Source organism: Equus quagga, chromosome 8 (assembly GCF_021613505.1).
Source record: "Equus quagga isolate Etosha38 chromosome 8, UCLA_HA_Equagga_1.0, whole genome shotgun sequence".
NCBI classification, from domain to species: domain Eukaryota; kingdom Metazoa; phylum Chordata; class Mammalia; order Perissodactyla; family Equidae; genus Equus; species Equus quagga.
In genome coordinates this window covers 109008365-109029836 of record NC_060274.1, presented here as the reverse complement: position 1 = coordinate 109029836, position 21472 = coordinate 109008365, and the positions used below count along the sequence as shown (strand labels likewise).

The window sequence follows — 21472 nt, the reverse complement described above, 5'->3', positions numbered from 1 at the left end:
GCCCTCCCACCCTTCTGTGCCATGCATACTTGACCCCTCCAAACTGTCTTTATCTCTCCAACTTTCATTTTACTCATTTTTTGACTGACTTGGCAAATTACTTATTTTGTAGATTAAGTTGTGGACAAGTAAGGTGGAAGACAGTTTTATAAATTGGGAGGTTTACAGTTTTATTCTCACCCTTAGGGTTGCTAGCCAATAGACTGGATACTCCTCTTATTTTGCTGGTGAGAAAAATCAACATTTGGGAAATTACTTATCCTAGAGTTATCTGGGGAGTCAATAACAGACAAATGAAGTTGACTACAACAAGAGGAATGCTTAGGGGAATTTTAAGATTAGAATTAGACAAGAGAAACAAAGTTTCTATTGCTGGACATTTAGAAAAATTTTAAACCATAAATTTGTTTAATAGTACTATGCTGTGGCCCAATGAATTTAAGCTGCTAAATAAATTTCAGCTTTCCCAAGTTGGAAATACTTATTCCATTCTTCTTTTCAGTTAGATAGTCTGTAAATCTTTCCAAACAATTGAAATTTTGGCTGAAGGCAATTGTGTCTTAAAATAATGCTTTGTGTTGCCTTAGTGTTTGCTAACTATGTTTCTCGACATTTTAGTGTAGTTACACAGACAAGAGATATATGTATCTGTCTGCATGGATGATTGATTAGCTACAACTACTGTCTGAACAGGCTTGAGAACTCAGTATTGATCCATCCATGTTGGAATCACAGACATCATTTTGCCTTTGGAACAGCTGGATGTCATTATGAGTCTCCTAGACAGAGGCCAGGTAGAGCAGTTTCTTTCTAGTACTATGGGAGAAATGTCAGCTGTAGTAGATAAAGAATAAATAGGCTGTTTTGGATTTTATGGCTTCAACAGTACTTAGCTCTGTTATCTCCCTCCTTTATTTGTCTGCTTGGAGATATTCGTATGTGGTGTTGGTATGAGGCCCGAGTTTAAATAGCTATATGCAGAAAAATGGGATCTTCTTGGGTGAAAGAACTTAGTGGAAATTCGTTAAAAACACCACATTCACATTCACTGGTGGTCAACATTAGAACCATGGAGGGGTCCAGGCTTTGTGGATCATCAGACATGAGCAAGGCTGTGACCCTGAAAGACAGCCACAGCTGTGTTCTGCTTTCCTTGGGGCTGTAGTTTCAGGGCTCAGTAGTGCTTACGTGGATTTGTTTTCTCTTCATTTGCTTGTGATCACTGTGTATAGGTAAAGTCTTTCCCCATGCATGGCCACTTATCTTGTAATTGCGTGAAGTTATCTTGTTCTTTTCTGATGGTAAGGACAAACTAAATTATTGTCTAGTAATTAAACACTCTAATAATGAGTTTTAGTATGACTATAAGAATACCCAACTAGCTAATTATAAATTAACTGCCCTCATTTCTGGAAGGTTAATAACAAATCCTATTACCATGTTTTAGAATGCAGTCTTTTAAGGTAAGCAGCAAAATTCCAGGTTTGAACTAGGATGAAAGACCTCTAAAGAACATCTGTGTAAGGTGGGAAGTGTTTCAAGGTTGACATAGCAGCAAGGAGGATGTTTCTGATGAACAAGAGCCTGTTTTCTTCGTTCTGATCTGTGTAGTAGCATTCATTTTCTTCTGCAGATCTCTGCAGTTTAGGAGGTGGAAGCTACAATTAGGCAGTGGATGGGAGATGGCTTTTCTAAGTCGGTGGACTCCCCTGAAATGTTTCATGTTCTCTAACTACACACCTCTGGTTGGTGACCTAGTGATCTGGCACTTAGCAGAATGTATCTGCTCTTCCTCCAGGTTTTAGTACCCTACATCTTTGACATTGCCCTTTCCCACATATAACAGAAATACCTGTTTTTAGCTTGGAATACTTAAAATCTGTAATGCTAGCACTAGTGAGATTAAATATATCATGTATGTTGCAAAAACTCTTTGAATGTTTACTAATTCTTATTAATTCCTACTAATTGTTCTTTCGGGGTATTTTTGTGAGGATGATTGGCCCTGAGCTAACATCTGTTGCTAATCTTCCTCGTTTTTTCTCCTCAAAGCCACAGCACATAGTTGTATAGCCTAGTTGTAAGTCGTTCCAGTTCTTCTCTGTGGGATGCTACTACAGCATGGCTTGATGAGTGGTGCGTAGGTCTGCCCCCAGGATCCAAACTGGCAAACCCTGGCTGCTGAAGCAGAGCATGCGAACCTAACCACTAGGCAACGGGGCCTGCCCTGTTTATCTGGTTTTTTTGAGAGGTGTGGGGAGGGAGGTGCTTTGTTTTTTGCCTTCATGACTGTCTTCATGAGACCTAAAGGATGAGAACATACGTAAATCTCATGCATTCAGACCTTTTGTCTATTTTATCCATACAGAAGACCCTCTCAGTTGAGTAATTGGATACGTTCTTGAATTTATCACCTAGCAGATTGGTGGCTGGATATATTAATCCATTAGTGGCATGTTAGCATTTGGTAAAGTAAATACAATGCAGCAAGCCTTGTGGCCAGCTGGCTCCGTGCCATGGCACCACAGGAAATCTTTGTGGTGGTCTGCTTCAGCTTGCCATGCATGTGCCCTGAAAACAGCTATAGAAATAGGTTTTTCATCATTGAAATTGGATACAAATTAGTAATTTTAGAGAATTTTCTTAATCTCAAAACCGTTTATTCTTTCAAGTCCACTTGCCTATCTGAGGGCTTCCCTTCTGATTGGCTTTATTAATACTTTCCTCACGGGGATGTCTGTCGTCGTCTAGGGCCGCTGCCTACCATGTCTTGTTCATACGCATCAGCTGCTTGATCCTATGCAGTGCTGACCCTCCAGTTGATGGTGTGTAGGTTTCTGACTCCTCCTCCTTTGTGGGAGTAGAATTCCACTCTTTTTTAGTGTTCAGAGTGTAAGCAGAAGAAAGTTAAAGTAAGAACTCAGATCTATTATTAATATTGCAACTTCTTAGGAACTGGTAAAAGTAGAAAAGTAAAGATCTATTAATTAGCCCAAAGTTATTAAATAACTGAAGGAAATCTAGAAATTTTTTTTATTTGCCCAGTTTCAGTTATTAAAAAAAATTGGCTGCACATGTTTGTATGTTTTTATACATATAGTGGATACCCCCCAAAAAAATTTGTTGGTTTTATTTTGAACATATATTATAAATTCATGACTTGCTTAGCAGTTCGTGACAAATCAATCACAATTCCTCGTAATATGAGCAAAAGTTAAATCAGTGGGGTTGTGAAAAAGGTCAGCTGCTGATTTTCTCTAATAAATCAAGGATATAAATAACATGGTTGAAATTCCCAGGGGATCCCAACTTATTTAGCCATTAGTTTCAACTGTAATAGCCAAAAGCCGAGGGAAAGAGGAAATCTGTGGAAGTCATAGAGCATATCATCAGTTCTGGACCACTAGATTTACTCCTCATGATGTTTGTCCATCTTTTACCTCTAATGATGTGTAGGACTTTTACTTGCTTCTCCTTTCAGTCCTGCTCCCTATTGAATTTCAGAACAGATAAATACCTTAGGGAGTCATGGCTAGCTCAGTGATTCTCAAATTGGGGAGCCTCTCCAGAGGGAAGGGTGACAGTGAAATAGAAGTTTGTTTGGATAGCATGCTTCTGGAATATGAAGAGTTTTGAAGCAAAACAAGAGGAACTTGCTCTTGATGAAAAATAACCTGAGTGATTGTTTTGAAGAAGCTGATTACAAAGGCAAGGGTTTGGAGCCTAGAAGGCCATCCACGAGATGGTTGCCCTGATCCAGGGCTGGGGTGATATTTGGGGCTCGATGTGGTTACATGCCAGGGGAACCAGAAGAGGGACTAGAGGCATTTCATTAAGACAGTTAGGGAGTCTGGGAACTGACTGAGTGCATGGAATACAGGAGAAAGCCTAACCATGTCCTTCCAGAGGTTTGGAGCCTAGGGACAGAGTATTGGGAGTCAATCCTAGGTATTAGGAGAAAGGAGTAGGTTTTCAGGGAAATAATTTTAGGTGTGTCAAGTTTGATAAGACCAGAGACATAAAGGATCCAGCAGAAAGATTTGGGAGTTAACAATACAGACTTATTTCTTTAAAATTATAAGCTGATGGGCTTCCCAGAGTAAGAGTGTATGAAGCTAATTCTTAAAATACAAATAGGACAGAATTCACAGTGCTGTGCAAGTGACTGATGTCTTTCCAAACAAGGTTTTCTGTGTATTATTTGCTTGGCTTTAAAAAGAAGGAACCCAGGGCCTTGGACACCTGGGGGACAAGGAATAGAGTTGGAAAAGGAGTGAGGTAAGTGGCATTTGAGAAAGGAGGGTTGGCTTGGCTGCTTCTCAGCATCTGGCTGTGACTGTACTATGGGATGGTGGTGTTTTCTGAATTTACAGCATTTGGAGTGTTAAATCTGAAAAACAAATGAAGATTATGCAAGTTAAAGTCTCTGAGATGACTATCTGCTTGGTAATTGTGGTTCCTGGTAGGGCAGACCACGTCAAGCTTTGGGTGTCCACAGAGTTTTAACCTGAAGATAGCAGCATGCTTTAATAAAAGTTTCCATTTTAACGTTCAAAGGAAATAGAGGAAGAAGAAATAACCTGTGGTCACTGGTTCATAAACAGCCAAGAATAAAACATGAGATGTGTGATTCATTCATCCCCTCCTATGCTTTCTCCTTTAAGCCATGTGCCATGTTTTTGTGAGTCACCTGGAGTTAGGGTGTCTTTAAGAATTGGTGCTTTTTTTTCTTCAGTGTGACTCATTTTAATTAACATGAATTCCTTGTGGGATACAGGTAGCTGAATTTTCTACTCTAAGATGTCATATTTGTATTAATATTTTAGTCTAGTCCTTTGATGCAGTTTGAAGCCTATTTTAATCGTCATTTTTAGTTATATGTAATTTTTCCTTGTAAGGAACTGCAGTATTATACTTCTCTTTTTGCAGATGAAGAAATTGAGATACAGAGAGGAAGAGACCTGCCCAGGGTCAAAGAGCAAGTCAGTGGAAGGCCTGAGATTAGACTTGTGGTCTTCTAGGGTTTTCATCTGTTGTTCACCACTAAGGAGCCAGCTTCCCTTTTGCAGGAGACAGTTCAGCGTAATGGAATTTGCTCCACCTGGTGTCCACAGTCACTGCCTATTCTACTCTAAAGCAGCCCTTTAATGCCCCTCTAAAATGGATCCACTTTTTCATGCCTACAGTTTGGAATTCCTCCACTTGGAGGAAGTGATGGTGATTGCACTGTGCAGAAAAGAACGACAGGAAGGTCAGGGAGGGCCACCAAACTAGACCTCTTCAGCTTAGCTGCTGAGACCTGAACATTTTCTTGAATCAAAGAATCCACAAGCAAATAGCACTCTTCCAATTTGGTCTCTGAGAATGGGGCCTACATAGGCTAGGTAGTGTTTCCTGGCTGTGCATTTCTACACACACACACACGGATGCCAGCCAATCATAAATCAGAATCTCTGGGGTAGGTATGAGGCCTCAACCTGCAGATTTTGAAAAAACCCCATGGGTAATTCTGATAGACAAACAGCCAGGACCCAGACTCGCCCAGGAACCATTGCTCTAGACTGAGTGGGGTTAAATGATGCTACTTTTGATGAGAGATCAGTATGATTTGAGTGTTTTTAAAAATTAAATATGAATATAAATCATTAGTTTATGTGCCTAAACTGAGGTCTGAGTGTTGTAATATCGTTAACATTAATACTCCAAGATCAGGCTGCAGCATTGGTCCTATGGAGTGCAGTTTGGTAAATGCTGATTTAGTCCAAGGCAAAAGTAAGAGCTGTTTGCTCATCATAAACCCTTCTTCTCAGGGATCTTGGGACTTCCTTTAAAAATTAAAGCAGCCAGTAATGGAGCCGGCTGACTATAATCTCTAGATTGGGTGACCTTTGTCTGGCTCTCTCCCTTTCAAAAAGTGGAAGGTTAATGTTTTTTAAAAAAGGCGTTTAAACTGATAGATGTTTTTGCTAGTAATAGCTTTAGGAGAAAATCTTTATGATGATGGATTTTTCCAAAGAATGAGTATCTTTATTTCATTCTTGGTTTATAGTTTAGGTCCCTTCTGCCAACATCTTGATCTTGAAAGAAGATTTTTTTACACATCTGCAAGTTTGAGAGATGTTCCTTTGGGGAAGGCCCTCCTGGGAGTAATCACTCTGTTAGCCACTTTCAGGAATGCTGTACTGCTTTAAAATGGCCACAGCCACAACATCCTGGCTTTCAGAGGCTGTCATCTTCACCTGAAACTGAGCTGTGTACTTTTCTTTTTCTGCTCTTCTGTTTTACAGGTGTGACTCAGCACATCTGTACAATGGATCAAAAGTATGTTAATGCAGGAAGACAGTAGACACAGGAAGGAAGAACCAATAATTGAGGGTTCTTTTATTTGTTTGGAACAAATACCTAAGCAGAGCCACTTACTGGTAGCTTGAAAAACTTAAAAGTAGTGGGGAAGGGTGTAAAATCTCTTCCTGGAACACATGAAACACCTAGTTATGAAACATATTGTCTGCAATGTTTCTCGAGTCCTGAAGCATTTTGAACAGTCCTTAAAGAGAATAAAGCCTGTACTTTATTATTTTTTAAGGGTTTTTTTGTTGTTTGGTAGGAACATTCAGCTGCTAATCTTTTTGAGCAGCACCTATAATGATGACGTAGCAGGAGAAGCCTGGCCCAGTTCACTACGCATGGGTATCTGTGAACAGCTGTGAGCTGCTTCCTGTGGTTGAGCTACTTGAAAACAAGCACACTGACTCTGAAATATCAGACAGTTTCAACCACAGAAACTCCTGAACATGCTCTGCTTAGAGATCATCTGGCTGGCCTTGAACTCGTGAGAAAGGAAATCTTTGAGGTGGGGGTTGCCATTTCTGAGGGTATGTAGTTTGGATGCCGAGATGCAGGGAGCTTGTGCCATCACGAAGGTTGAGACGGTGTTCATTTTATCCATTAACAGAGGCCGCAGAGCAGATAAGCCCAGGTTTGAAACCTGGCCCTTGGTCAAGTTACTCAGCCTCTGACCTCTCTATGCCTCAGTTTCTTCATTTGCAAAATGGAGATAGTGATGGTACCTACCTCATTGGCTATAGTGAAATTAAGAGTGTTTATATAAAGTGTTTAAAAGTGCCTGGCTTGTAGTAGGTGCTATGTAAGTGTAAACTGTTGCTGCTGCCATTCTGTTACTGTTACTAGTGTTGATGTAACTCTTATTACCTCTTGCCTGCTCCAGGATCATGTTCAATTTGTAAAACTTCCACCCTGCTTGTTTTTTCTTCTTAATTAGCTTACCTTTTGGCATTTTCTAGCACTGCCTTAATAACCCACCCACCTAAGGATAAAGAGAGGAAAAGAAAAAATTTTTCAGAGTTAGCATGGTCTTTTATTTTTTTTTAATATTGGCACCTGAGCTAACATCTGTTGCCCATCTTCTTTTTTTCCTCCTTCTTCTTCTTTTTCCCAAAGCCCCCTAGTACATAGTTGTATATTCTAGTTGCAGGTCCTTCTGGCTCTGCTGTGTGGGATGCTGCCTCAGCATGGCTTGATGAGTGGTGCTGTGTCCATACCCAGGATCCGAACCAGCAAAACCCTGGGCCGCTGAAGTGGAACATGCGAACTTAACCACTCAGCCACCGGGCCGGCCCCTGTTTTGATTTTTTGATTAGGAATCTCTGCATTTGTCTCCTGGTACATGGGAGTCTTACCATAATGTGGTTCTTTGGGAAGTTAGTCTTATGAAGGTGAAATAGCCTCAGTCTGTGTAATAATACCAAGTCCATACCTTGGGGTTAGAGGTAAACCTGCTCTGTGTCAACATCTGTGCATGAGAACACAACTGTGCAAGCTGTCGGGACTCTCCATTGCATGACTCTCTAGACCTGAGTTGTCCAATACAGGATCTACTAGCCATATGTAGTTATTTAAATTTAAATTAATTAGAATTAAATAAAATGAAAAATTCAGTTCCTCAGTCACACCAGCCATATTTCACGTGCTCAATAGCCAAATGTGGCCACCACATTGGACAGTGCAGATACAGAACATTTTCATAATTGCAGAAAGTTCTATTGAATAGTGGAGCTCTAGCTTATTCTCTACTATTTCTTAACCTTAGAGTGACAAGGAGAAGCCTCCTCTTATTGTAGGGTTTTCTAGAGTAGAGGTTGGCAGACTTTGGCTGCCTGTATTTGTATATAAAGTTTTATTGGAACACAGCCACGCCCATTTGTTTACCCAGTATCTGTGGCTGCTTTTGTGCTACCGTGGCAGAGCTGAGTACTTACGACAGAGACTGAATGCAGCCCACAAAGCCTGAAGTATTTATTCTGGCCCTTTACAAAAAAAGTTTTGCTAACCTCTTTTATCTAAGCCAGAGTTTCTCAACCTCAACACTATTGACATTTTGGTCCCAATAATTCTTTGTTGTGAAGGGCTATCCTGTGCATTATAGACCATTTAGCAGCTTCCCTGGCCTCTATCCACTAGATGCTAGTAACAACACCTGCCCTCCCACCTCCCACCCCCAGTTGCGACAACCACAATTTCTCCATACATTGTCAAATGTCTGCTGGAAAGCAAAATGACCCCTGGCTGAGCACCACTGATCTAAAGTGATGTGGCTTGACAAAATGTTCATTTATAGTACTGGATAAGACTGCTCACTCTAAAAAAAAAAAAAGTCCTTTAAAAGAGCAGAACAAAGAGTAGTTCTTATGCTGCTATATTTTAGCCTTCCCTCTAGAAACAAATGTTTTCTATAAAACGTGATAGAGTAACTAGAGAGGGCAGAGAAATGGAGGCGTTAACTTTCCACAGTTAGGTCTGCTGAGAAGCACAGAGAATGGGAGAGCATCTCTGAATTTATGGGGATATGTAGTTTATTTTACAGGTTTTCAAGGCCTGTATCCTTTATAAAACACTATGCGGCTACAGAGTTTTTGTTGAACTGTGTGTGTAGATATCATGTGTACACCCAGCACCTTGTGCTGAATCTGACAAGGGAGTTAATAAACGCAGTAGATTGCTATTTAACTGTTTCATGGTTTTTTTATGATCTTAAAGTGGTCCGTATAGGTTCCTATCCTCATTACCCAGAAAATTGAGAAACTGGTTATATTTACCTTCATTAGAAGTTAGGAGAATTGAGTTAAATGTCAAGGCCTATAACAGGTGCTTGAATACTTGTCAGAGTGGGAGTTTTCAAAGCTGTAGAAAATTGTGATATCAAGTAATATTACTCATATCAATGATATTACTCATTTTGTTGGAATGTAGAGTGCTGTAGAGTATTGGGACACAAGTTTTTTGTTTGTTTTTTAAAGATTGGCACCTGAGCTAACAGCTGTTGCCAATCTTCTTTTTTTTTCTGCTTTTTCTCTCCAAATCCCCCCAGTACATAGTTGTATATTTTACTTGTGGGTCCTTCTAGTTGTGGCATGTGGGACGCCACCTCAGCATGGCCTAATGGGTGGTGCCATGTCCGCACCCAGGATCCGAACTGGCAAAACCCTGGACCACCAAAGCGGAGCACATGAACTTAACCACTCAGCCACGGGGCCAGCCCCAAGTTTTAATTAATAAACAATGTATGTAATATTTCTAATTTCTTGGTTTAGAAAATGAAGTGAATTAGAATTGGGACAATTGCCTTTCAAAGTGAGTATCAGATATACCTTTATGTGGTTCTTCAAATTAAACTTAAATTTAAAAATTGGCATTGAACGGAATATGTAATATAAGTCACATGTAATGGAGCACACTTTTATGGAAATACATCCATGTGGTTAAATATCTAGGAAGGTAAGCAGTTTTGGCTACTGAATTCAAGTGAATTTTAGGTGAACTTACTTGTTCCATGCATGACGTATTTCTGTTTACTTTTTCAGATCTTACCAATATATTTGAGTCCTTCCTGCCCCAGTTGTTGGCCTATCCTAACCCCATAGATCCTCTCAATGGTGACGCTGCAGCCATGTACCTCCACCGACCAGAAGAATACAAGCAGAAAATTAAGGGTAAGAAGGCAAATAGTTTAACCTTGATACAGAAGAGCTTAAGTCTATTGGGCTTTGATAATTAAAAGTCCTTCTGATCATTTTTCTCAGGCCTAAAAAGAGACAGCTGTGGGCTAGAGCAGAGCTCACTAGCCTCTGTCGTTCCAAGGGTCAGAGACACCTTTGAAGGCTGGAGGTACCAGCAAGGAAGAAGGGAGGGGGAGAGAGAGAGAGTGAAAGGAAAGATGAGAGAGTGTCAGGCTCATCTGTTGGGTAGTAGTGGATGTATCTCTGCCAGAAATCCCTGTGGACACCCATACAAAAAAACCTTTGCCTTCGTTTGCTTCCTCTTTTAAAATTAGAAATTTGGACTTGAGGGTAAAGTATTAATTGAAAGGCATAATCTCACATTTGTTTATAGATAGTGTCATCCTGGCCTTTCAGGAAAGCAGCTTTTTGGGAGCTGGGAAATGCCAAATTCATCTTTAGACTTTTTAAAATTATATTCTTTTACCTATTGAATTAAAAACACCCAAGTGGCATCTTTTCTTGGTCCCATACTGATTTGCCTTTAATTGGGGAAGTTTACAGCCAGGCACATTTCTCCTCTACTGCAGATACTTGGCCCTGGTATCCTGGTTTTATGGGATTTTTCTATTAAAACTTGAAATGTGCTATTAAAGTTAGAAGTTGGTAGTAGTAGTTTGCTCATCCTTTAAGATTCAGAATCCTATTTTCCTATTCTTAAACAGTTTATATGCCAATGGGATGTGAATTTCATAAAAATAAAAATATAGTTACGAAAGAACATCTAAAACTCCACACAACTTTAGCAATGTTCATCATATTGTCCTTTTTATCTCCAAGTATGTTTGAGAATTTTCATAGTGAAAAGTCTAGATATATAAAGTCCCACCAAAAAGGAAAGGAATTCAAAGTCTGTAAAAATGGGCCTGCTCTTTTTTTTTTTTCCCCTCTGCTTTATCTCCCCAAATCCCCGCAGTACACAGTTATATATCTTAGTTGCAGGTCCTTCTAGTTGTGGTATGTGGGATGCCGCCTCAGCATGGCCTGATGAGCAGTGTCATGTCTGTGCCCAGGATCCGAACCAGCAAAACCCTGGGCTGCCACAGCGGAGCACGCGAACTTAACCACTCGGCCAGGGGGCCGGCCCCAAGGGCCTGCTCTTCTTAACAAATGGCAGGCATTGGTATCTACCCAATTTTTAGCATGACTTGCCCATCTGCATAGCAATTCAGAACATCAACTTCTGCAAAATGTGTGGCCCCTCTGAGGTACATTTGCAAGAGATAGGGGTAGAAATAATTTATAAGAGCTTGAATATATAGGTCTTCAGTCTTAGCTGTGCAGGTAAGAGACAAACGGGAGCATTCGGGGCTATTTCTTGAGCAATGGTTTTCCTTCTGTTTTCTCATTCTTCCCAGGTCTCTATCGAGTATTGTCTGGTACTTTTGTTGAGATAAAGTAGAAATAAATCGACTCTATTTACTTAGATCTCAGGTGCTTTGCAAATTAATATCTAATTTATGTAGAATATCTATATAGCCAAACAAACATGTATTTCAAGAAAAAGGCAGTCAGTTTTAACCAGATAAAACTCTATTATGAGACTGTGTTAAAATTTTGACATAGAAATCACTTAACAGTGTCTGCAGCCCACAGATATCTTGGCGCAGAGCATATTTCCATAGTTGTTAGAGTCATTATGCCTCAGCAATTTAACACTATCCGTGTCTAGTACCTATCTGCTATAGCAGCAATTACAAAAGGGACCCAACCCACATTTTTATCTTAGACTCGCTAGCTCAAGCTTTCTGAAATGTTACTATTGTCTATCATTTTGTCTTCCTTAGTAAACTGGGAAAATCATGGCTATCAGACCTGAATCACCCCAACTTCCTACTGGACTTTTTATATGTACATATTCCCCCCATCTTTTTTTTGTTCCTCCTACAGGAAATAAGAGATGTCCTGTCTTATTTCTCAGATTCCCTCCCCTCAGCAACCTGTGAGCTTATTCCCCCATTTGTGCGCTTCCTCCTGGCACTGTTGATCCTCCTTCACCTGCAGACGTCAGAGGGCCATTTCACAAATCCTGTGGCCTCCTTTAGGAATCTTGCTCTGTATTTCCTTTCATTTTCAAATGCCTTGCTTCCTTGTCTTAAACTCCAGAAGTCTAGTTTGTTCTGGCTCCTCTCCTGAGTCTGTGACCTCATTTCTTCCTAATCATGTGGACCCTTCTCGAGACCCATTCTCCTGGACCTCTCTGCAGCTTTGGTATTTTACCCCTTACTTTTGTGAAAACTCTTCTCATTCTATTTCCTAAACATGGTCATTCTCTTAAGATTCCGTCCTTCGACCCCCTGTCTTCCTCCCCCACCCCTTGGGAGAGCTTATTCACCCCTCCCAGCTTTAGATGATCCCCTCTAGGTAGATGATTTCCCAAAATGTGTGTCTAGGTGTGACATCTCTCCCCAGCTGCCTCCTGGACATTTGCATGCCTAACATCACAGGTTGGTGTAGGCACCCTTTCTTACCGTGAACGTTGGTCAGCATTCATATTTAGGTGATGCTGTTTTATCTTCTAAATATTGGACTGCCTGTAGGACGGGCCACCTTGGAGCTGTCTAAAGACATGTCACTTCCCTGCTCAGAAACCTTCACTGAGTGGCCTGTTAGCCTGCCCTTCAGGACTCTGTTACTGTGAGTGATCTACATCTTTGCCTTTACTCCTCTAAATGCATCAATATGTGACAATCAAATTAGATGAGTTTCAGGTACCCAAGTGTATTTGCTTCCTTAGTTAGTCATGGAAGGTTTCAACCCTACAGAAGAACAGCATAACTTAACAGCCGTGTGTCTACCATCCAACTAGTTATGCGCCACATAACCTTTCAGTCAACGACAGGCCACATGGGTGACCGTGGTCCCATACGATTAGTACCATAAAGCCTAGGTGTGTAGTAGGCTATACCATCTGGGTTTGTGTAAGCTCACTCTATGGTGTTCGCACAACGACGAGATCGCCTAACAACATATTGCTCAAAACAGATCCCAGTCTTTAAGCAACATGTGACTGTAAAGCAAAACCTGTACATTTTTGCCTTATTTGCTTCAGATTTTTTTAAAGGAAGGAAACAACTGTAGTTCTCTCTTAATGCTGTGTCTTAATATCGCAACCACTTCTTTCCCTGTGCTTTTGGCCGGGCTGTGCCTTTCCCATGGAGTGGCGCTTCCTACAGTGCCACTGAGGACTTCTTCAAGGGTCAGTGCAGATGCGATTGCCTTCCCAGCTCGCGGCCGCAGCCCCTTCCTCCATCCTTCCCTCTGATGGGCTCAGCAGCGCACTGCTTTTATCTTTATCTGCTTCTCCTGCATGTTAGTGACCTTGCTTTGCATTTTTCTCTCTCCTGAAAGGCCTTGTCCTAGTAAGCACTTAATACATATCTGTTTCCTTGAATATACTTAAGGCTGATACTATCAGATTACAGTGTCAGAGAACAATGTCAAAGTGCAGCAACTTCTTTCTACAAAGGAAGAAGCAAGGTAGCCAGCCCCTTAGAGAGTAAAAATAAAATTTCAAAGGCTTTAATAAACATTTCTTTCATTCTAAAAGGTGCATTAGGGTAAGTTTCTTCCTTATCAGGGGCTTTTTAATTTCATTATCTCAGTGTAAAATTTTGTTATAATGAATTTGTAGAACTCTTAAGTCAGAAGTCTGCAAACTTTTTTGTAAAGAGCCAGATTTGACCACATGTCTCTGTCACATATTCTTTTTCTTTCTTTCTTTCTTTTTAACAACCCTTTAAAAATATAAAAAGTATTCTTAGCTACACCCTTGCACTAAGTTATTCAAATTGGGCACCCTGTTTGGCCATTTCCCTTATCTTCGTTTTGCACTTAGTTCCTCCAGCTCCGTAGGAGGAAAAACAAAGCATAAGAACCTGAGGAGTTGTTTTCTCCTGCCGGCTGTTCTGAAGAGGATTCTCACTGTCTTGTCTCTTCATATTGTGTGTAGGCTATTTACTCAAAAACACTATGCACTTAAAGAGTTTTTAGGAACAAGTTTAATTGTTTATTCAGCAGTTCTTACAATTTTTTTCAGCTAGCAGATTCAGCCTAGACTATAGCAGCATAAATTTTCAGGTAAATAATCAATGGTGAAGTTGCTCAGAGGTTAGCTGTGTCTCCAGGTAGCAGCTCATTCCTGAGCAGATTGAGAGACTGTTTTTACCAGCTGCTTCAAAAACCTGACAGGCAGGCTCTGTTTAGGCTAAAATCTATTCCTAAAATAATAGATTTGGGCTGACTGTAATTATATTACTGCAAATCTAAAAATGATGGAGGATTTCCTTATAAATTACTATGGAATCCTAACTAGTTAGTCCTCTTCTATCTGGGGAGGTGAATGGTTTTATTAACATAGAAAGTACGGGGTTCACATTTCCCCAGTCCACCAAGTTTAGAGGAGTGCGCCATGTTGGTAAGCCAACAGGGAAAGAGTTGGAGGACATGTAACACCAGGCATTGTCCTGGACATCTGCTGGCTTTCCCATGGCGTGCAGCCGAGGCCCGTGGTGGTCGGCTGCCTAGTGCACCTCCACCTGGGGTGTTCATCTGCCTGGGAGGTGATGGCCCGAGGGAGTTCTAGGATGGTGATGCAGTGTACTTATTCCCCTGCAAATCAAGTGTTCTGCGTTGTCTCTCTTACTAAGGGGGCAAAGTGCACGAACTCAAAAGACATCTCCCTGTGGGATTTTCCCCTTAGTTTTAGTGACTCTAACTGTCATCTTTGTTACCCCCGGGATGTAATGAAAGCTCCAGCCTCCCTGGGACTTGCCAGCTTGGGGGTCGCTGAAGCACATGCCTGCTCGCTCACGGCCCTTGTGTTTTCTTTATCCCCGCCCCCTGTGCAGAGTACATCCAGAAATATGCAACGGAGGAGGCACTGAAAGAGCAGGAAGAGGGCACCGGTGACAGCTCGTCGGAGAGTTCTATGTCTGACTTTTCGGAAGATGAGGCCCAGGATATGGAGTTGTAGTAGAAAAAGCACCTGCTTTTCAGAAAGACTATTATTTCCTAACCATGAGAAGCAGACTATAATATTCATATTTAAACAAAGCAATTTTTTTTATTACTAAACAAGGTTTTTATGAATAATAGCATTGATATATATATATTATATATCACCCTTTAGATCTTGATTTCTTGGTCATTTCTCAACCTGAGGTGCATAGCATATTCCCACATTCCATTTTGGTAGCAATATGCGGTCCGAATGCATGCATTCATAAGTCCATTTGGCCAAGTCAGCCTGTGTGCTACTGAACTGTCGAAAGAAATAGCCGCTCTGATAGATAGACTTGAGTTAAAATAACAGGAAAAAGTTGCTTCTTTTATTGATGGTTCCAAAGAAACAAACCAAACCAACCAGTTCTTGGACTGTTCTTGGAAGATAGAATAGTGCTTTTTCTAAACGGAAAGGAAAAATTGGGGAGGAAAAGGCTTGCTGTGGGAGCATGTAGAGCCAGCCCCATCAGAATCAGAGCTGCTCCTCCCTGCGAATCCTAGGTGGCCCCGTGCTGTGGAGTAACAGTATAAAACAGGGAGCTAGTGGGAGCGTTGAAACTTACAGCAATTTTTTTGACTCAGATTTTAAGTACATTTTTATGTGTAGATTCCTGCCCTTCTCGCTACCAGGCCCTGCAGCCACACGTGTTTGCTTTGGAGGAGCTTTTGGAAGTGTTTCCTGAACCTGATTCTTTTTCTTGGGTAGAGCTTTGTAATCCAGACCTTTTTTGAGACGACAGGAGGAGAAAAGGCACTGAGAAGATGTTTCCTCCCATCCAGCACATGCAGAGTCACACCCTCATCCTATTGTTGGCCACTTTGAGACCGCTACTCTGGACTGAGAGCTTTAAATTTGAGGGTGGTTGTGAGTTTTTTGTTTTGAGGTTTTTTTTTCCTTTTTCCGGTGTGTGTGTGAATTGTGCTTAGAAAGGTTGCAGATTTAATCTTCACCTACCAAGAGATGGCCTCTTCCTCAGACAGCCGCTCCGTGGACCATTAGCCTCGGGAAGAAGACCCGTCTGGCGGCTGGGACTCCTGGGTACTCTCATTCATGTTTTGGTTTTTTCTCCCTTCCGCTGCTGCTCTTGGCAGCAGCCTGGTCATCACCTGCTTGTGGGAGTGGGAAATGGGTATTTCAGACCCAACACGTATTCTAAATTTAAAATGAGTAATATTTGGAACAAATAAAGGTTCTTGTACCCAAAGTGACTCTACATGGGAAAAACAAACTGCTTTTTTCAGAGTGTGACTGAATAGGAGGAAAGGATTCAGAAATATGACGTAGTGGAACAGGTTTGGAAGGAAGGAAACTTTCTCTCCTGTATATGTTAAGAGGAAATCAGACAGTTTAAAATGCCTGCTAATCAAATGTTTACTCAGCTAACCATATGTCCAGGTTGCCGGCAGAGTTCCTTTCACATCTGAGCGTTGCCTGCTGAATTTGGAGAACTTTAGACAGCAGCTCTGTATTCTTTTTTTTTGCCACAACCAATAGGACAATAGCAGAATTAGCCAATCCTAAAACGTTCTAAAGACAATTTTTGAATGTCCCACTGGGATAACTTAATTTTTCTTTTTGATGTGTGTTTTTTAGTTTATAAGTGCTATATTCCACAAGATTTGAGTCAATGAGGTTGGAAGATATCCTATCTTTTTTTATTCAAAAAGCACAATCAATCTTTTCTTTGAAAATCTATTATAGAAAATACACTTGCTTTTAGCATGATTATTTTCCTAAATAAAAAGACAAAGAATTTACTTATTTTATGTTAATTACGGGCATGAAGCAAAAGGTTTTCTTTAAAGAAAATTTAAAAGTGCAGTTACGTAGGGCTGTGGTTAGTTAACCGTACTGAGTGTCCTATCTAGCATTTGTGGCTTGTCGGAGGGTAGTGTTAACTATTTAACATGTACTGGTGTACTTTAACTCTTATCTAGCACGTTGTCTTCTCATTACTCTGGGGGAGGGAGGGGCTGTGCTGGCACTGTCTAACCTGCTTACCTGCTGAACTAGCAGTCTGCTTGTGCTATAACCGTGACTGTAGGTGCGATTTAGGGTAGGCTTAAAGTGCTGGGTGGTGATTTGAGTTCAAACAATAAAAAATTGTATTTTTTCAATATTGTATAAACAATAGTGTTCTAATTACCCCTTTCAAAAGAATAATGTCCAGTAATAATTGCCTTTAATCTTTTCAGAAAAACTAGGAGAACCAAGTTTAGGGAAGTTATGTGAGCAGTGCCACAGCCCTGCTCCCCGACTCAATCCATATTTCTCTAATGAAAAGATAGCAGCTTGCCTCCGATTGAGAGCTCCAGCGGTAGGAACCTGGTGGTGCAGGCTTCCCACATGAAGACTTACTAGGGGAGGTTGTGGGGGTTAAGAAGCAGATCTGAGTATGGCTGCAGAGTGTGGGTGTGTGTGTGTCCATCCAAGTCTGTGTGATGAAGGTGTAATTTAGGCTTCAATTCTCTTAGCACTGGAAGCTCCTGGAATTGCTACCCAAGTCATGCTGTACCCTCTCATTCTGCGCAAGTCCGTCCTTTCTGGGCACTAACCTTGGTCCCATGCATGTTTTTGGTTCTGTGTGGGGCTTTCCATCTCCACTGGGAAATTGACTTTTGATAAGTTGACGAGAATTCCTTCTTACGCTAACTTTTTGTCCCTTCCCTGTACCTGGGAGAAGTAGGAGTAGAGACCATAGTTATAGGTACAGAGGGAGCTGGAAGAAGCCGGGCCGTGAGTCTGAGGACTCTGGGTCCGACAATAGATAGCAGAGTAAGGCTGGAGTTGGGGGTGTCACAACAGCAAATGCTTTTCCAGGCTGTCCCTTCATGACACTCAGAAAAACATCCAGAGCCTCTCAGAAGGGCTGAACATTATTGCTTTTAAAGGTGGTGATAGGTCAGAGCTGCTTCTGGCAGTTTCCCTTCCCTTCCCTTCCCTTCTTAGAATCTATAGTTTTTGAAATCCTACCTTGTGGTGTACCAGCACAAGCTCTTCTTTGCCCCCCGTTGAAATCACTGAGTTCGAGCTCTCGCCAGACACCAACAAGCAAGATGGCTGCATCCCAGCTGTGATGCACTGCTCGCGGGCGGCCCAGCACTGGCGCCTTGAGGTTACGTTTAGCGGTAGCCTAGCTAGACACTGGCATTTTTGCTCTTTTGTCTCCAGTCTCATCGCACTCCTTGAGGTTACTGTGCAGTTTCAACCAGCATTTTATACTAGTGAGATGATTTTCAGAAGTTGCCATATATCTCTCCAGTACCTAACATTTTCTTCCACTTCAAAAGATGTTCTAATTGCCAACTGGCTGATCTAAGCTCCTGAGGAGTGTCTCCCCTTGAAGGAATTTTTTTCCCTCAAAAGGCTCCCTGAAGCCATGGTTGGCCTTGGCCTGACACTTGCTTTTTATTAGGCCTCCTGTTGGGATGGCTGAGAATCGTGAAAGACAGATCCTTTTCTGGCCTCCGCGGGTGACGTTTCTAGACACCAAGTTTCTGGGAACTAGTGTTTGATTTTAAATGGCATGTGGCCCTTCTGTGTTGTAGGGACTCAGTCAGAAAGTGAAAGCCATTAACAAAAGTTAGCAAGAGTTACTTTCATCAGCTTCCTAACTGGGTCCACAGCCTTGTTGACTAAAATCAAATCGTTTCTGATTGGGCGCAAAATCCTGCATTTCTTTGGACTTCTGAATCCGTGTTCATATTTTCTCTGGCCACTGAACACCTTGGCGGTTCCATTAGGGATTGGATGGAGTGGAAGCCCCTTGGGGAAGGGGAAGGTGACAGCCTTCAGGTGTGCGGGTTCTCCGCTCGCCTGAGGAAGGGCCAGGACTCTTAATCCAGCAAATACTTGTCTTGGCTGTGGGCTTGGGAAGAAATGGCCATTATTTACTGATTGTATTTGGTACATATTGTGTGATACTTGAAGAGATAAAAGGGACGTACCAGCCCTTAATTGAAATCTAAGCTTTTTATCACTTATTTTTTCCTCGCCCTATCTCCTCCCTTCCACCTTTTTCCTTGCATTGTGATGATCTAATGGGCACTTCTGTCAACAGGACAAATGCCTCTGACTATAACCTCTTAATAGCTGTGTATAATGAAAACTGTAAACTTTTTTAAATAAAATGTGTATATACCTTGGCAAATGGCTGGACCTTGATCAATAAGTTAGCAGCCCCCATGATGACTGAGCCCGTTTTCAGAGCCCCTCCCTGATCGTCTGGCTCCTCTGAGCAGCAGACCTTGGCTTTTTCTGACAGAGAAGCTCTTACAAGCAGATGACTGGGTTAGTCTGGGAAGAGAATATCACCTGTAGGCAGTAATAGGTAAGAGGCCCTGCTCAGAGTCCCTGTCCCTGTCCCTGGAGGGCCAGGTGACTGCTGACAATAAACAAGCTTACTGTGAGGCTTCTCCACTGGAGCCTTGAAAAGCCATCTCTTCTGTGAAGTCCTGTGGCCTGGAGCACCCCACCTTCCCCCACATGGATTGGCAGGGATGGCTCCCATGCTGCTGTTAAGCTCAAACCTAGGCCATATCAACTAATGCTGAGCAAAGGATGCCCGCTCGGCCTGGAGTCCACACGCAGTGCAGCTTCCTGCCAGGGCCTAGCTGCCTCAACAGGTGCCCCTCTGTGCCAAGTGCCAACTTCATCCGGGATGTGGTGGGGGAGCTGTGGGTACCGCATCCGAAGCTGATCACTGGGTTAGCCCAGCGTTTCAATTCCTTTCTAAAGCATATGCCCTCCGTGGCCACCAGAGGGCAATGTTGCCTAGTCTCTTGGAGAATCTACTTGATTTTGTCAGAAGGCCCTGAAGACAAAGGGAAGAGGTTTCCTTTGGTCACGTTCTCATTCCCCCAACTCTCTTCCACCGTTTACTTATTCGTTTCCCTCACACCCCTTTTCTTCCTCACTGCACCTGATGTATTCTCCAGTAGGCCCAGCTTTGAGGCCACCAGGGAGGAGGGCAAGGCCACCCAGGAACGGTGCTCTGGTGTGAACACCTCATGCTCTCCCATGGCAAGGAGATCCCCAAGCTGCCCTGGCCGCCTCCGGTGCTCAGAAGCAAAACATTGAACAGCCTTTTTGCAAGTGGTCGTCATCAACCCCTCAGCTGAGGATGCAGGGGACCAAAGGACCGAACCAGGCTGTGAGTGCTAGTCCTGCCTCTAACATGAACCAGCTGTGTGTCTTCTGCTCTGTGGGCCTCGGGTTCATCTGTAAAATGAGGGCCCTAAACCAATAGGTTCTGACTCTGACACTTTGTGACTCAGAACTCCATCTGGGCTCTGAAACAATGCCACATCACAGGAGATGGTCTCCTGAGAGGGGATGTTACATCCCTGAGAAACACGAAGGTTTCAAGATCACAGAGTTTTGGGACACAAAGAGCTTTGGGAATTTAGAGCACCCATTTTCCAGCTGAAAGGAGAATTGAGAGATCTGTAGGTCATGTGAACAGTCATTCTGTTGATCTCACGTAAGGCAGCTGGTTGAAAACTGCCCCATGAAGCGTCTCAGTGCATTCAGTGGGGCTCGGGTCCTCTTTCACCAGTAGTCTCACCCAGCATCAATGCCACCTCTCAGCCTCAGTCCAGCTGCTCCCCCAGGGGCAGAGGGGCCTCTCCACCGCCTGCCTGAGGCATTGGCCCTTCCCTGAGAAGGGGATTGGGCATTTCTGAGGCATGTTGTCCTGGGGAAGAAAGTTGTGGGCCCAGAGCCCCAGAACTCTTACCTTAAATTCTCTTGCCATCTCTGGAAAGCTGCCCTCTACCCTGTGGAATGTGTTCCTGTGACGCTGGACTCTGGTGTTCCCTGCTCCTCACCTAGAACCAGGGCAAAGGATTTATCTGGCTCACAATCCTTGGACCTGCAGAGGCCTGGAGCCACCTGACAGACTGAGAGCAGCCTCCTCAGGAGGAGCTCACAGGCTTCTCAGGGACTCGGGTCCCTGCATGAGCCCAAGGCAGTCCACCTTGGGCCTGCTCTCCAGGGCCTCATGTCGAAGGATCGTGCACCCGGAACTTCTGGGAACTGGAGTTAGCCTGACTAGGGATTTAATGTTAGAAAATAAAAGACACAGGACTGTTTCCCCTCCTCTGTGAGGGGTGCGTGTGTGTGTGTGTGTGTGTCTATATCGGTGTTTATTTTTGAAAAAGGGCTGGGCACTTCGTGGATCTGGGTTCCTGAGAGCTCTTTAGGGCTCAAACTTGGCTCCTACGACCTGGTGTCAAATGGTTGGGCGTGGCAGGAACAGAGTTGGGCTCCCTAAGAGGAAAACTCTACCCTTCTGGCTGCCCCATCGTCGACAACCTGGAGAAGCGCTGGACAGCCCTGAGCTTTGGCCTTCAGCTCTCAGCTCCCCTTCCCGCAGCCACTACCAGCTAAG

The 21472-nt window shown here is 42.7% G+C and overlaps 1 protein-coding gene across 3 annotated transcripts in view; it reads left to right on the top strand.

The window, feature by feature from the left end:
• The window catches only part of UBE2H (ubiquitin conjugating enzyme E2 H), a 97831-nt gene extending 78605 nt beyond the window's left edge, over window positions 1–19226 (top strand). For all 3 annotated transcript variants that reach the window (XM_046670508.1, XM_046670507.1, XM_046670509.1), the window contains 2 exons: window positions 9882–10010; window positions 14927–19226. In XM_046670508.1, coding sequence (XP_046526464.1) covers window positions 9882–10010; window positions 14927–15051 — 254 coding nt within the window. In that variant the 3' untranslated portion in view covers window positions 15052–19226. The remainder of the gene's footprint in view (window positions 1–9881; window positions 10011–14926) is intronic.
• The last annotated feature ends 2246 nt before the right edge of the window (window positions 19227–21472 follow it).